At 42.5% G+C, this 12,405-nt stretch overlaps 1 protein-coding gene across 1 annotated transcript in view; it reads right to left on the bottom strand.

Annotated features, from left to right (window-relative positions):
• Window positions 1–12,405, bottom strand: part of C5H1orf21 (chromosome 5 C1orf21 homolog) — a 210,434-nt gene that overhangs the window by 10,024 nt on the left and 188,005 nt on the right. The window contains exon 5 of the mRNA XM_027417381.2: window positions 11,938–11,998. Coding sequence (XP_027273182.1) covers window positions 11,938–11,998 — 61 coding nt within the window. The remainder of the gene's footprint in view (window positions 1–11,937; window positions 11,999–12,405) is intronic.

Genomic DNA, 12,405 nt, shown 5'->3' with positions numbered 1-12,405 from the left:
CCTTCATACTTCTCCAGCATTCACTGCCTGGCTACTTAAGTCTGTATGACCTGGGTTTAATATGATGTCTTCCTGTCCTAGGACGCTCCAAGGAGAACCTGTCTCTTCCTTATCCCAACAGGTTGAACAGTAATTTTTGTCCACAAATCTGGCCTCCCTTACTTGAGAGGACAGGCAATGTTTCTTGCTCACCTCCACCCTTTGGCGTCAACGGAATCCCTTGTGTTTCCTATTACATCACTTGTGAACACACCGTCTTGAGAGGAGTGTGTTGAGTAGCAGTAATTGGAAGTGCCCTGGCATTTGACAGGAGAAGGAAGCTGTCCACAGATTTTGGATCCCACTGGAGGAAGTCCCACCCCCTTGAACAAGTTAACTGCATCAGCTGTAGCTACAGTATGAGTACCGGTCAGGCCAGCTCGTGTTGCTAGAACAGAATGGAAATGAAGAAAGGGCAGGGGTGATGAAGGAGGGTTAGAAGTTGACACTGGAATCCCATTGCTCATTAGTCAACATTTTTATTTATTAAGTTATTCCTAGGTGAAGTGTATGTGGAACCATGCCCAGTTGGTTTGTTTTCCTTTGTCAGGCCTGGGGCTGAACCTACAGTTTCACGCACACTAGGCAAGTGTTCTGCCTCAGCCACACATTGGGGTTTCAATGACTGTTACCCTTCTATAACAGCCTCTGCCGGGACTTTACTGCTTTCTGAGCAGCGAGGTGCATTTGATGAATAAAGTGTGACTGTTCCATCGGAATTTCTGAACATAAACAAACTCAATGGTAACTTCCCTTCCCAGAACAGGAACAAGCTGTTCCTTCTAGGTATGACTATCGTGAGGCAATTACATCCAAGTCCTGTGGAATGTGGACATTCAGCCTTGAACCAGGAGCAAGGGCAGAAGAACCATGCTCTACAGCTACAGTAACTAAGAGCCACTAGCCAGAGTGCAGAAGATCACAAGGGGGAGGGGGCCGGGGCCTTATAGCTCCTTTAGGCTGTGGGCTGGAAGCAGAGGCCGACCTTTGTGAGCCACTTGAGTCACACACCACTTTTGGCTCTGTTTTTGTTTATAGCCCAATGACAGCTTACAACAACAGTTTTAAATGCAGAAGAAATGCTGAAGAAAACAAAAAATAATTAGCTGCCCTGTTAAAGTCTCCTCCCCTGGCTTATTTCATTAGAAAAATCAATGGAGGCATTAATGGCTGTCTCTGTCTCTAATGAGCTTTATTCTAATTAGACTCACACATTATTATTTCAGTGGGGAAAAGGCCTTGTTGGTGAGGAGCAGCAGAGCATGACAGCCTCTGGCTGCTGCTTTGGCCTTACTCAGGAGGGATCACCGTGAAAACACAAGCAATGGCAATCCTGGTGTTTAGGACTTTTCATTTTCAAGGACACATATTAACTACCACCTCATCCATTGTATCCACCAACAGCAATGGCCATTCAGAAGTATTAAAGCTCCCATTTCCCAAGCTCTGCCTGACACTGGTCCATACATCACTTCAGTGATGTCCTCCCCACAGCAGTGAGGAGGCAGGATAAGGAACCTGGGATGTCTACCTTCTCCAAGCCACACTGAACCCATGTTCCTTTGGCAGGGCCAGCTAGTAGACACTTGAGGTTCTGTTCCACAGGCCCTTGCTACAGCTTAACCTGTGCAGCCAAGTCCCCATAAAACATTCATGAAGCTGGCCAATTATCCCAGCACTCAGGAGGAAGAACAGGAGGACTGTGGGTTTGAGGCAAGCCTGGGCTACATGGTGTGGCACTGTTTCAAAAGAACATCAACCACAATCCCCGCCCCCCAAAGTGTCTGTGGCTACCAAAAATTGAATTTCCTGTAACTTTTCAAATACTGCAAAATCTTATTTTGTCCCTTCATCACGTAAAGACCATTGTCATCTTGTGGGTCAGATGTAGCCTGGCTGCTGTAGTTTGTATGCTCCAGTTCCAGAAAGCACACCAGTGATCCCACCCCACACCAAGAGGCCAACACTGGGCAGCTCAGGGGTACTGCTCTTTCCCTACGGATCAAACACCAGAGCAGATTTCTACCCCAAGAGATTCACCATTTCTTCCCAGATGAGCTGAATTCTGCAAGATGCCAACTTAGAAACCATCTGCAAGATAGCAACGCATAAAACATTGTTCACAATCCACCAAAGAGAAGCTGGTAGCAACCAAATTAAATTTAACAATTCATCTACAATCTCATCTCCCCTTTAAATCTGAATTTTCAAATTTCATCTACGTCTTCATTCATCTACATGTCATTCTCTTGTGGTGTCTATCCTGTGACAGGCATAATTTTTTATGTCACCCCCTCCCCCCACTGGACATTATCTTTCTTAAAATTTCCCTGTTGTGATTGTGTGTGTGTGTGTGTGTGTGTGTGTGTGTGTGTGTGTGTGTGTGTATGTGTGATGATAAATAGATGTGCCACAAATTTTTGTGGAAGATGTCCAGGTTACCCGGACAGACTTAATTCTAAGAGAATCTTAAGAGTCTTGCCAGCCCAAGCCAGAAACTCTAGTACAACTTATGTGGTGAGTGGGGCCTTGTAGGTGATTCTGAGGTTCGTTTCCTTTTGTACAATTGGCAAATCTACATTTGAATCTATTTGCCTCATGACAGAGATGTGATTCCACATTCCCTAGCACCTTTATAACTGGAAGTGACTGCGTTTTACCCCAGGATTTATAGTGAGGATGGAGGGATGTTTGGGAAGACATTGATCACATTAATCACATTCCCATTGTTCTCTGCAGTTGTCACCAGAAAGAGTTTTGGGACCATCAGCTTGTTGTCGGCTTACAGACACTACCTTCCCTTTTCCCCAAAGCCACTAAGGCTCTCTACATGGTGACTGGCCTAGTTAGTCACCGTGGAGAAGTGAAGGAGACTGCTCATCACTCTTACTGCTCTGTAGACTAAGCCCACTGAGGATGGCCAATTTTTAACATGGTGGCTTTTCTTCCTCCCCACAAAGGGTGTGCCATTGCTTGCTGGATTAGCAGCTCACCTTCCCTTCCTTTCTCTTGGCTTTCAGAACAGGAAGCATAGGAGACAGCTTAGGAACCATGGAAGGTAGAACATGTGCTAACCAAGCAGGAAGCAGAGAGGCATCTTGAATTCTGGGTTAGGAGAACACTTCCACATGGCTTTCTTTTTCTTCCAGGGCATGGCTAAGGTGACCAACTTGCCCACATTCCAGAAAGGAAGACTCCCCACAGTGTCCACTGCATTTCACTGTATATCTGCAGTTGTCAACCCTCTGTATCTCCTAAAAATATATGTTGGGAGGATGGCAACCAAGTGGATTTTATACAAGCACAAGAGACTGAGCTGGAAGAATCACTGTGTATGTGGAGACTGATTGGCTCAACGGGTTATGAATACCAATTAAATTTAGTGTGATGACACATCTGACCAATCAGCCGATAAGAACAGCATTTCATAGAGGCTAGGCAATTCAGTTTTATTTGTGACTATGCCGATGGAGGCCTTGGGAATAGTTTCAAGTGAAATCTAAAATAGGAATGTTTCAGGTGACCTAGTGCATGCCCCACTGCCCGGATGTTAATGCTCCTGGGAGATTTCCTTCCGGACAGCTGCACATACTGTGTGCAGTGGAAGGTGTGAGCAAGGCCAGTGAATTATTCTCTTGACGTTGAGAAATTTAAGATTCAGAGCAGTACAAAGAATGGAGCAAACACTGTACAAAACTCATAACTCCTTGTATTTTGTATCATGCTTCTATTTTTCACCACCCCCGCACCTAGCATATGAAATTACAATGGCCACAGGCTTGGTATTCACCCTCTCAGATTTTTTTCTTCCTCTATATCAGCCACTGATTGTGGTGATATATTACTTATGATTTATTAAAGCTTGCCTGGGGGTACAGAAAGCAAAGCTAACCACAAGCCATAGAGCCAGGCAGAGGTGGTATACACCTTTAATCCCAGGACTCAAGAGACAAGTAGATGGATCTCTGTTAGTTCAAGGCCACACTGAGCTACATGAAACTGAGTCAGTCCTAAAGAGAAACAGCTCACACAAAGGTGATCTCAGCACCTGGGATCACACGTCTTTAATCCCAGCACTAGGGAGTTATAAAAGGAAGAATAAAAGGGTCTCATGAGAGATTTATTCTCCATTCACACTGAGGATAGAACAGCCCTTTCAGCCTGAGGTAGAGGGAAGAGGTAGTGACTTGGCTGCTTTGCTTCTCTGATCTTCAGCTTGAACTCCAATATCAATCACTGGGTTTTATTTTTTGTGTTACAACTGATATATTCCCACACCAAGCTTATTTTAGAGACTTTAATATTCCTATTATATCGATAACATGTTAGTTATACTATATCAATATACCATCTTTTATGTGTCTGAACATTTAAACACACACACATATATAAATACTTGGCACTTACAGATATTTCATATAGAACATACCATACTAAAGGGAATGTATGTACATGCATTTATCATATGCCTCTCAATACTTGACAGACGACTGGTTTCTGGTGTCTATTTGCCGAATGTTAACTATAAAATATATCATAATTCTTTTTTACAACACACTTTTTTATACAATTACTCTATTCATTTAATAATACCATTTGAAAAATGTAACTGTGCCATCTGGTTAATTTCTTTTAACTGTTGCATAATACTGGGATACAGAAGATTTAATTTGCTCCTCTGCTGCATGTTCCGTTGCTTCCAGCTTTTTAAATTTTCATTTCTGCTATTTAACACAGACTGCTATGGTGAACTTAACTGTATTATGTAAGAGAATTTCAAGGGCATATACCTAGTAATGCAAAGTCTTTTATAGTTTGAACTACACATTTCGTATTATATAACTTGACAACAAACCTCTTGATGTTTTAAATGTTACCTACGGATCCCAAACTAGTTCTGGATCTGTGTCTGGGAATCACTCATCACTAACAAGGTGGATGCTGAATCAGGATGCTCCCCTCCTCTTTGTGTCTGCCGTCACTCACTGGTACCCAGCTCCAAACTTTCAAAAATTAAGGATAAAAATCCGAGGTGTTGCTCTTGCTTTGGTGTTGCTCTTGCTGATGAATGTATAAAGGAGAACTGCAGTGAAGGTAGCTCTGGGAAAGAGCAGACTATGTCTCCACGCAGTAGATTTTCCCAGGAAGAACAGAGGCCCCAGCATAAACACTTAAAGAATCATGGGAGCACAGCATGTGCCACAATTTTTTCCTGACTGACAGACACTGGCCAGCTTCATTCTTTGCTGCAGAAGAAGACCAAGTGGGTGGGATAGGGTAAGACATTCTCTGCTGTTCCTTACAAACCCACAATTATGGCCCGGGGGTTCTTAAAGGCCAGAGGGTGTTCACACTTCACTCGTGGTTTCTAGACTAGGGTCACTGTCACGGCAATTACTAAGCCATCTGCACAAAGCTCTGCAGCAGGAATAAAAACAAAACAGGACTGAGTCATCCTTGCCCCTTGCAATCACAGCTTTAATTAGGCTCTACACGTGGGAGAGAGGGATGGCAAGGTAAGGAGGTGAAGGGAGAGATGCAAAAGATGCGGCTGTAGTTTTATGACAGGTTCACTGTGGAGCCAGAGATTGGTGTGTGTGTGTGTGTGTGTGTGTGTGTGTGTGTGTGTGTGTGTGTGTGTGTGTGTGTGTGTGTGAGTGCATACTCTCCCATGCACTCCCCATGTGGAAGCCAGAGGTTATGTCACTCTTTTAGCTAAACTGGCTGACCAGAGAGCCCCAAGATGCTCCTATGTCCCCTCTCTCAGCACTGGGGTTACAGATGTGTGCCACTGTGCCACAGCTTTTTACTCAGCTCTTTTTGCGCCAGAAAGCACTTTCCTGACAGCACCATCTCCCCAGCCCTGCAGGAAACTATTCTGTATCATGATAATGACAGCCGAGCCCACTTCCAGTGAACACATAGCATGACTTCCTTGGCATGTGAGGAGGCCATGTGATGCTCTTCAGGCTTGTACATAATAGTCCCATGTTTTTCTTTCAGCAGTTGCAGGCATGGAAGGAGTCTTTAAACACACTGCCACAAAGTAAAGCTTTGTCCCATTAGCTACAGGTGTCAAACACTGTATTTTGGTTCTCCAGCAACTCAGAGACTTAATGTCCCTAAAAGAGTTGTTCACCCAGTCATAACTTTACCAGATGAAGGGTGTATTTCTAATGCCTGATGTATGACTTCAGGCATGGGTCATGCTGACCCAATCTGATGTTAACAGAATGGGTCCTTGAAATAAATAACTTCATACACTTAGACTTATCATAACCTTTCTTACCAACTAGAATAGTTTTGAGTCCATGGAAATCAGGCCCTTCAGGGACCCAACTATTTTCCAAGTGTAAATAAATGGTTGTTTGATAGCTAGAGAAGTCCAGAGAAACAAAGTTGCATCTTAAAATGAACTAGTTTCAAATTCATATAGTACTCTTCCTTAGACATTTCCTCAAAACCCATCACATTCAGTAATCCCTACCAAGAGAGCCAAGGTCTCAAAATCATGCAAGAATAGGAGGGACCTAGAAAGGGATTTATAAGCAGAAGAATGAAGGGAAGTGAGAAACGAAGGAGAAATGGGTTTGTACCGGAGAGATTTCCATTGCTGGCGTATAGTTGGTCTTCATGCTTGCACTGACCAAAGAACTACTTAGCAATGTTTTAAAAACCCAGCAAAATTACATGGAAGACTCCAGCTTCAATTTTGGCTATATAAATGATATATATATATATATATATATATATATATATATAAATGATTGCACTGAGTCAATCAAACATGTAAACTAAGGAGGAGCATTTTGGATGCTTAATGCTTCAATAGTACCTAGAAGAGCATACACAAAAGGAGGAGTTGTAGAGAACAGAGGAGGAACAGAAAGACATAGCTTATAGGCCAAGGGATTATCTGTACAAAGCAAGTGAGTGCATGGCAGATGGAGTAACAGCTTTCTTTTACATATAAATATATCTGGGCTTGGGGCATAGCACAGAAGCAGAACACTTGCCCAGCAGGCACCAGGTATGAGCCTCTGCGTTTGATTATCAGAACCAAACATAAAAGAAGAAAAAAAGAAAAAGAAAAGGTGTCCAACAGTGGGGGCATTGTTCATGTTGAATTTAAAATACTCCTTGTCTAGGGAAGGTTCTACCCAGGGCATAGTTTAGTCAGAACTGGTGTTTTGGTTGTGAACATGTCATGCCCTATCCAAGGGGCAGAAGGAAGTCTTGCTTTAGACAGGAACGATGAACTCGGTTCTGGGCAAAAGGAGACAGTTTCAGTCATGGAAACTTGCTGGGAAGGGACGAGGTCATCTTAATGCCTATCAGCGCTCATAAATGTTGAAAACCTAACTTAAAATGCAGGTTTTAGTTTTCCCAGTCTACCCTGAGCCACTGAGCAAATCTTTTTTATTGCCAAAAGAAAGCTAGTAGTGGAAAAAGGCCAAATAAACAGAAAAAGAAAAGATCTTTATTACAGTGGGAACAATTTTCTTTTTTTGCTTTTCTTTACTAAACAAAATGATATCAGCATTCGGAACATCTTTTGAACCAATATGTGAAAGTTGGTAATTGATCTGAAATGAAGTTTTCAATGTCAAGTCAGACGTATGCCAATATTTTACTGAAAATAAAAAAACACACTTAAAATACTTCTATACAGGCTAGGAACTCTACAGAGCACCATTTAAATTCATTAACCATCTCTAGATTTTACATTGGTGGTAGCTGCTGGTCTTCCTTTTTAAAATTTAATTTATTTATTTTACATCCCAACCACAGTTTCCCCTCTCCTTTCCTCCCATTCCCTCTTCCCCCCATCCCCTCCACCCCCCCTTCTGTTCAGAAATGGGCAGGCCTCCCATGAGTGTCAACAAAGCATGGCATAACAAGTTGCAGCAAGACTAAGCGCCTCCCCTTCCATTAATGCTGAGCAAGGCAATCCAGTATGAGGAATAGGTTCCCAAGAGCCAGGCAAAACATTAGGAACATTCCCCTGCTCCCATTGTGAGGAGTCCCACAAGTAGACCAAGCTACACGTAGAGGGCTTAGGTCAGTCCCATGCAGGCTCCCTAATTGTTGGTTCAGACTCCGAGAGTTCTTGTAAGGAAGTTAATTGCTTCTGTGGGTTTTCTTGTGATGTCCTTGACACTGTTGTCTTTCAATGAGAAAGAAAACTATGAACTTACTCTTTCACAGTTCCACTTTGATACTGGGTCAACTCTGAAATTCTTAGGAATTTAAGATGATTTCTACCTTGCATTAAATTGTGTGACCAACCATAAGGCAGGATTTCAGGAAGAGATGTCCAGATGAAACCCACAAACGCCCATATTCTCTCTCATAGGTGTATTCTTGCTTCAGATCTTTGTTTTTAGCACAGAGAAGCTACTAAAATACAAGTGAAATGAAAAGTAGAGAGGGGGAATATTGGTGGGAAAACGGCTCAAGCAGTTAGTGGAGTGAGAAGGATGGGAAATAAGAGGCCAGGGAAAGGCTTAACTAAAATGGTGTCTGCATGACAAAGCTACTTGGGGACTCATGACTCTGTGGTGCAAATGAAAAAACTTAAGAGGAGATAGTAGAACATATGGGTTATGAAGGAAATGGGAGAATACTGGAAGCTGAAAGTTTGAGTGGGACAGGGATGTGGGTGGCATAAAGGAGAGGTAGGGGTGGGTGTGTTAACTATAATTACAGATGCATGAAGAAGCCTTAGGAAACTCCACTAGTATGCAAGCTAATTAAAAATATTTTTGAAAGGAGTCTGAACAGAAGTACCCCATGTTAGTAAATAATGTTGCTCTCCAAAGACACCTGTTATTAAGTGAAAATCTCGTGCCAGGCATGGGTTACCTCCATACAAGTTATTCCTCAGAGAACACCCAGAGGCACCAAAAATAATACAGTCTATAGCCATTGTTCTTGTTTGTCTACTATAACTAGATGGTAAGATCTTACTTCTGGAGACATCACATACTTGGTGGCAGGACATGGAGAAATCAGCCTTGAGCTGACCAGAAAACTCTCCCCCTGGTTGGCTTTCATAGAGCTGGAAGGTGCTATGCAGGCTGCTGGGGGATGAAGAATTCAAGGGTTTTATCCATGGCAGGACTCTGCCTGCTATAATACTGACCTTCCAGACAAGACGCACCCATTGCTGCAATGGTGGCAAGGCAGTTAATGGGGTAACCAACTACAATTTCGATCGGATCTGAGGTCTGCTTCTCAGGAGGGAATTCATGAATGATACTGAAAACATGGTGAAAGCCTAAGGCTAGGGAAGTCATAGAGGAGAACCTATTGATGTTTTTCTAAATGGTCATGTTGTCAAACTGCCTTCTAAATGCTTATGTTGTTATCAGTAGGCGTGTGCTGCTTCCAACTCTGCTCAGAGTAGCTTCTCTCTGCAGTGGGGAATGGTTAATGCAGAGAGGCGTGGTTGCTTTAAGTGCTTAGATTATGAGTGTTTGGCCATAGGTGGGACATCAATACCCTTGCCTCTGTCCACCTCGTGGGAACATCATGGAAGCGGGGGCAGAAGACTGTAGGAACCAGAGGATGGGGAGGAGAGCTGTGAAGTACTGTCTTCTGGGCATGGCATGGCTGTTGTACACGTGAACATACAGCAGCTGTGGTTACCAACATCATGAGATCAGCACAGCATCAATCCAGTTAAAATTTCCAGCAGGGAATCGAGAGGAACTTAGCAGGCTCCACTCCTAGCTGAGGAATTATTGGCTGTTGGACAGGAGAGTTGTCTTTTTTTTTTTTTTTAAACAACTGTGGCTCATGTTAGGTTCCCCATGTTCTCCCATATCCACACACATATGAGCAGCATTAACCACACTCAGTGGGTTAGAAGTAAGTTAAAATTGTAAAAGAGAACATGAAGTCAGGAGAGGAGTTGCTTGGAGTGGGGAGTGAAGGGTAGGTATGATCAAGACACATTGTATACATGTATGAAGTTTACAAAGAACAAATCAAAATCAAAATTGAAAAAAAGCAACACCCACCTAAGAGCCCCCAATCTATAGAAAGGGAGGGGGTCTAGAGAGAGCTCCAGCATGAAGTCCTTAACTTGCAAGCACAGTGACCTGAGTTCTAGAATCCACATAAAAAAGCCGGGCATGATGCCTCATGACTGTAATTTCAGCACTGGTATGTGGAGACTGTGGATCCCTGGAGCTCTCACTGGCTGGCAACGCTAGCTCAGCTGGCAAGCTCTAGGTCCCAGCAAGAGACTCTGCCTCAAAAATCAAAGCAGAGAGATCCTGAGGAATGACAGCTAACATTGACCTCCAGCTTCTACACACACACACGTGTGTGCATCCAAACCAAAATGTGCACTAGCAATACACACATCAAAAGAGGAGGTAAAATAGTCAAAACTGAAACTCAGAAGACTGTCCTGTGACGATCTCACTGCAGTACAATGCGTTCTGAATTTATTCTAAGAAGAATAGTGTTTGTTGGTTATAAGGTCAGATTTGTAAGTTAACAATGTCGCCGGCTTCCATATTCCATTCAGTACACACGTAGCATTTGAGATCAAGTTACTGTTTGCATTTCTACACAGATCAACTGTATACTTCACTGTCAATGTAAATCCATAGATGGCTAGAGAAACAACTTGAAGACTTTGAAGAGAGACAGAACCGTGAAATTCCAATCCCCATTATTTTAGCCATCCCTATTATCTGTTAGGAATAGGTCCCCAAACCCTATATATCTGGTTTCCTGTATATAGTCATGTCATATAATGATGAAGACACATTTAGAGAAATAACATCACTAGACAATTTTGTTGTTCAAACATCACAGAGGGAGCTCCCATAGATGTGAATGGCATAGGTCAGTCACCTAATGTGGCTTGTTAAGGTACCCAAGATGCACGAGACAGATACATCAATGTGGCAAGGCTACACTTTCTTAGAGCCAACTTCTATTTTGTTATATGCATAAGGAAAACATTTAAAAACAGCTACGAGTAGTATAATAGGTATACAAGCCAGCCCTTTGTTACCAAGAACCATATACTGTAACTATATGTGCTATCCTTCCATGCAATGGGCAGTGGAGTACTTTTTTTTTTTTTTAATAATAGTGGTATCACCACAAACACACAGGCAATGCTGATATAGCAGCACAGCTCCAACAGTACTGGGTGAGAGGAATTTTCAGCTGTGTAACAGTATTAGGTGACCACTCTCGTCTGACTGGCCCCGTGTGAATGTACATAGATACTTACACGTGAATAACAAAGTTCCATGTATGGATTTGGCATAGTAAGAGGTTAATGACAATGAATAATAGTTATGACAATAGTTGTGAGTTACTTAAGAGCTATGAATTATTATTTGACTTTTCCTTTAGTAGTTCTGGACCACACTTGACTGTGAGTAATGGAAACTGTAGGAAGGGAGGCTGCAGCCTAAGGGGAGCATTGTGATCGATGGGCAACTGTGGGAAAGTCACTCAAGCATTCTGAGCCTCAGAAAAATGCAGACAATAGCCCTGTGTGTTATCTGTAACAGCACTCTGCTCGTGTGGTCTAGAGGTAAACAAGCCATTGCCCAGAGGAGGGGAGTAATGGAAACAGGAATGAGATGTCTGAAAGACTCCGTGCAGCATCAGGTAGACTTTTGTAGGCAGTAGCCATCCTTAGCAGTCAATGGCTTCTACCCCATTTGGCACACTAGAATGAGCTGGAATAACCTATGACTTTGGGGTGTAACACATCATTTTCATACACACTCTTGTTTTCCTTTTAACTTCCTGTCCAATCCTTTGCCAGAAGATTTAGAACACGGGTAAAAAGCATCATCCAAGCTTCTAATTAGTAGAATTATCTTGAAATAGTATACTTTATTTATTTTGCATTCTTACCTTTTCAATTTTTTCATCCAGCATTCTGAAGAATTCTTGTTGGCTTTCAGAGATGTGCATGCTGGAAAACAAAGAGTAGTAAGTACATATTTCAATGCTTCCTTGAACCTCTCCTTCTCAAGGAAGTGATGGTGAACCCCTAAACTCTGGGGCAGACAGACAGTTATTCATTGCAGATTTTCCCACTAAAATACCCTAATGCTACTCGAGAATAGATGTCATTGCACTGATCTTGCAAATGCATTTCCAAAGTCTACTAGTGCTCATGGCATAGGAATACAACTCCCACTCAATGTCCAGGGGTTACTTATATTGATATTACTGGGTAGGGCCTGACAATTTATTTTTTCTTCAAAAACACATTTGGGACTTTAAAAGAACAAAGTAAGAACATGCAATATGTGGCATTTTCGGCCCCATGTGTGACACAGCAAGTTATTCTCGTGACACTGACATATGCTACATATG

The sequence above is a fragment of the Cricetulus griseus genome, chromosome 5, assembly GCF_003668045.3.
Source record: "Cricetulus griseus strain 17A/GY chromosome 5, alternate assembly CriGri-PICRH-1.0, whole genome shotgun sequence".
Taxonomy (NCBI): Eukaryota; Metazoa; Chordata; class Mammalia; order Rodentia; family Cricetidae; genus Cricetulus; species Cricetulus griseus.
The sequence above is the reverse complement of the archived record's forward strand: the minus strand, read 5'-3'. Positions and strand labels throughout refer to the sequence as shown.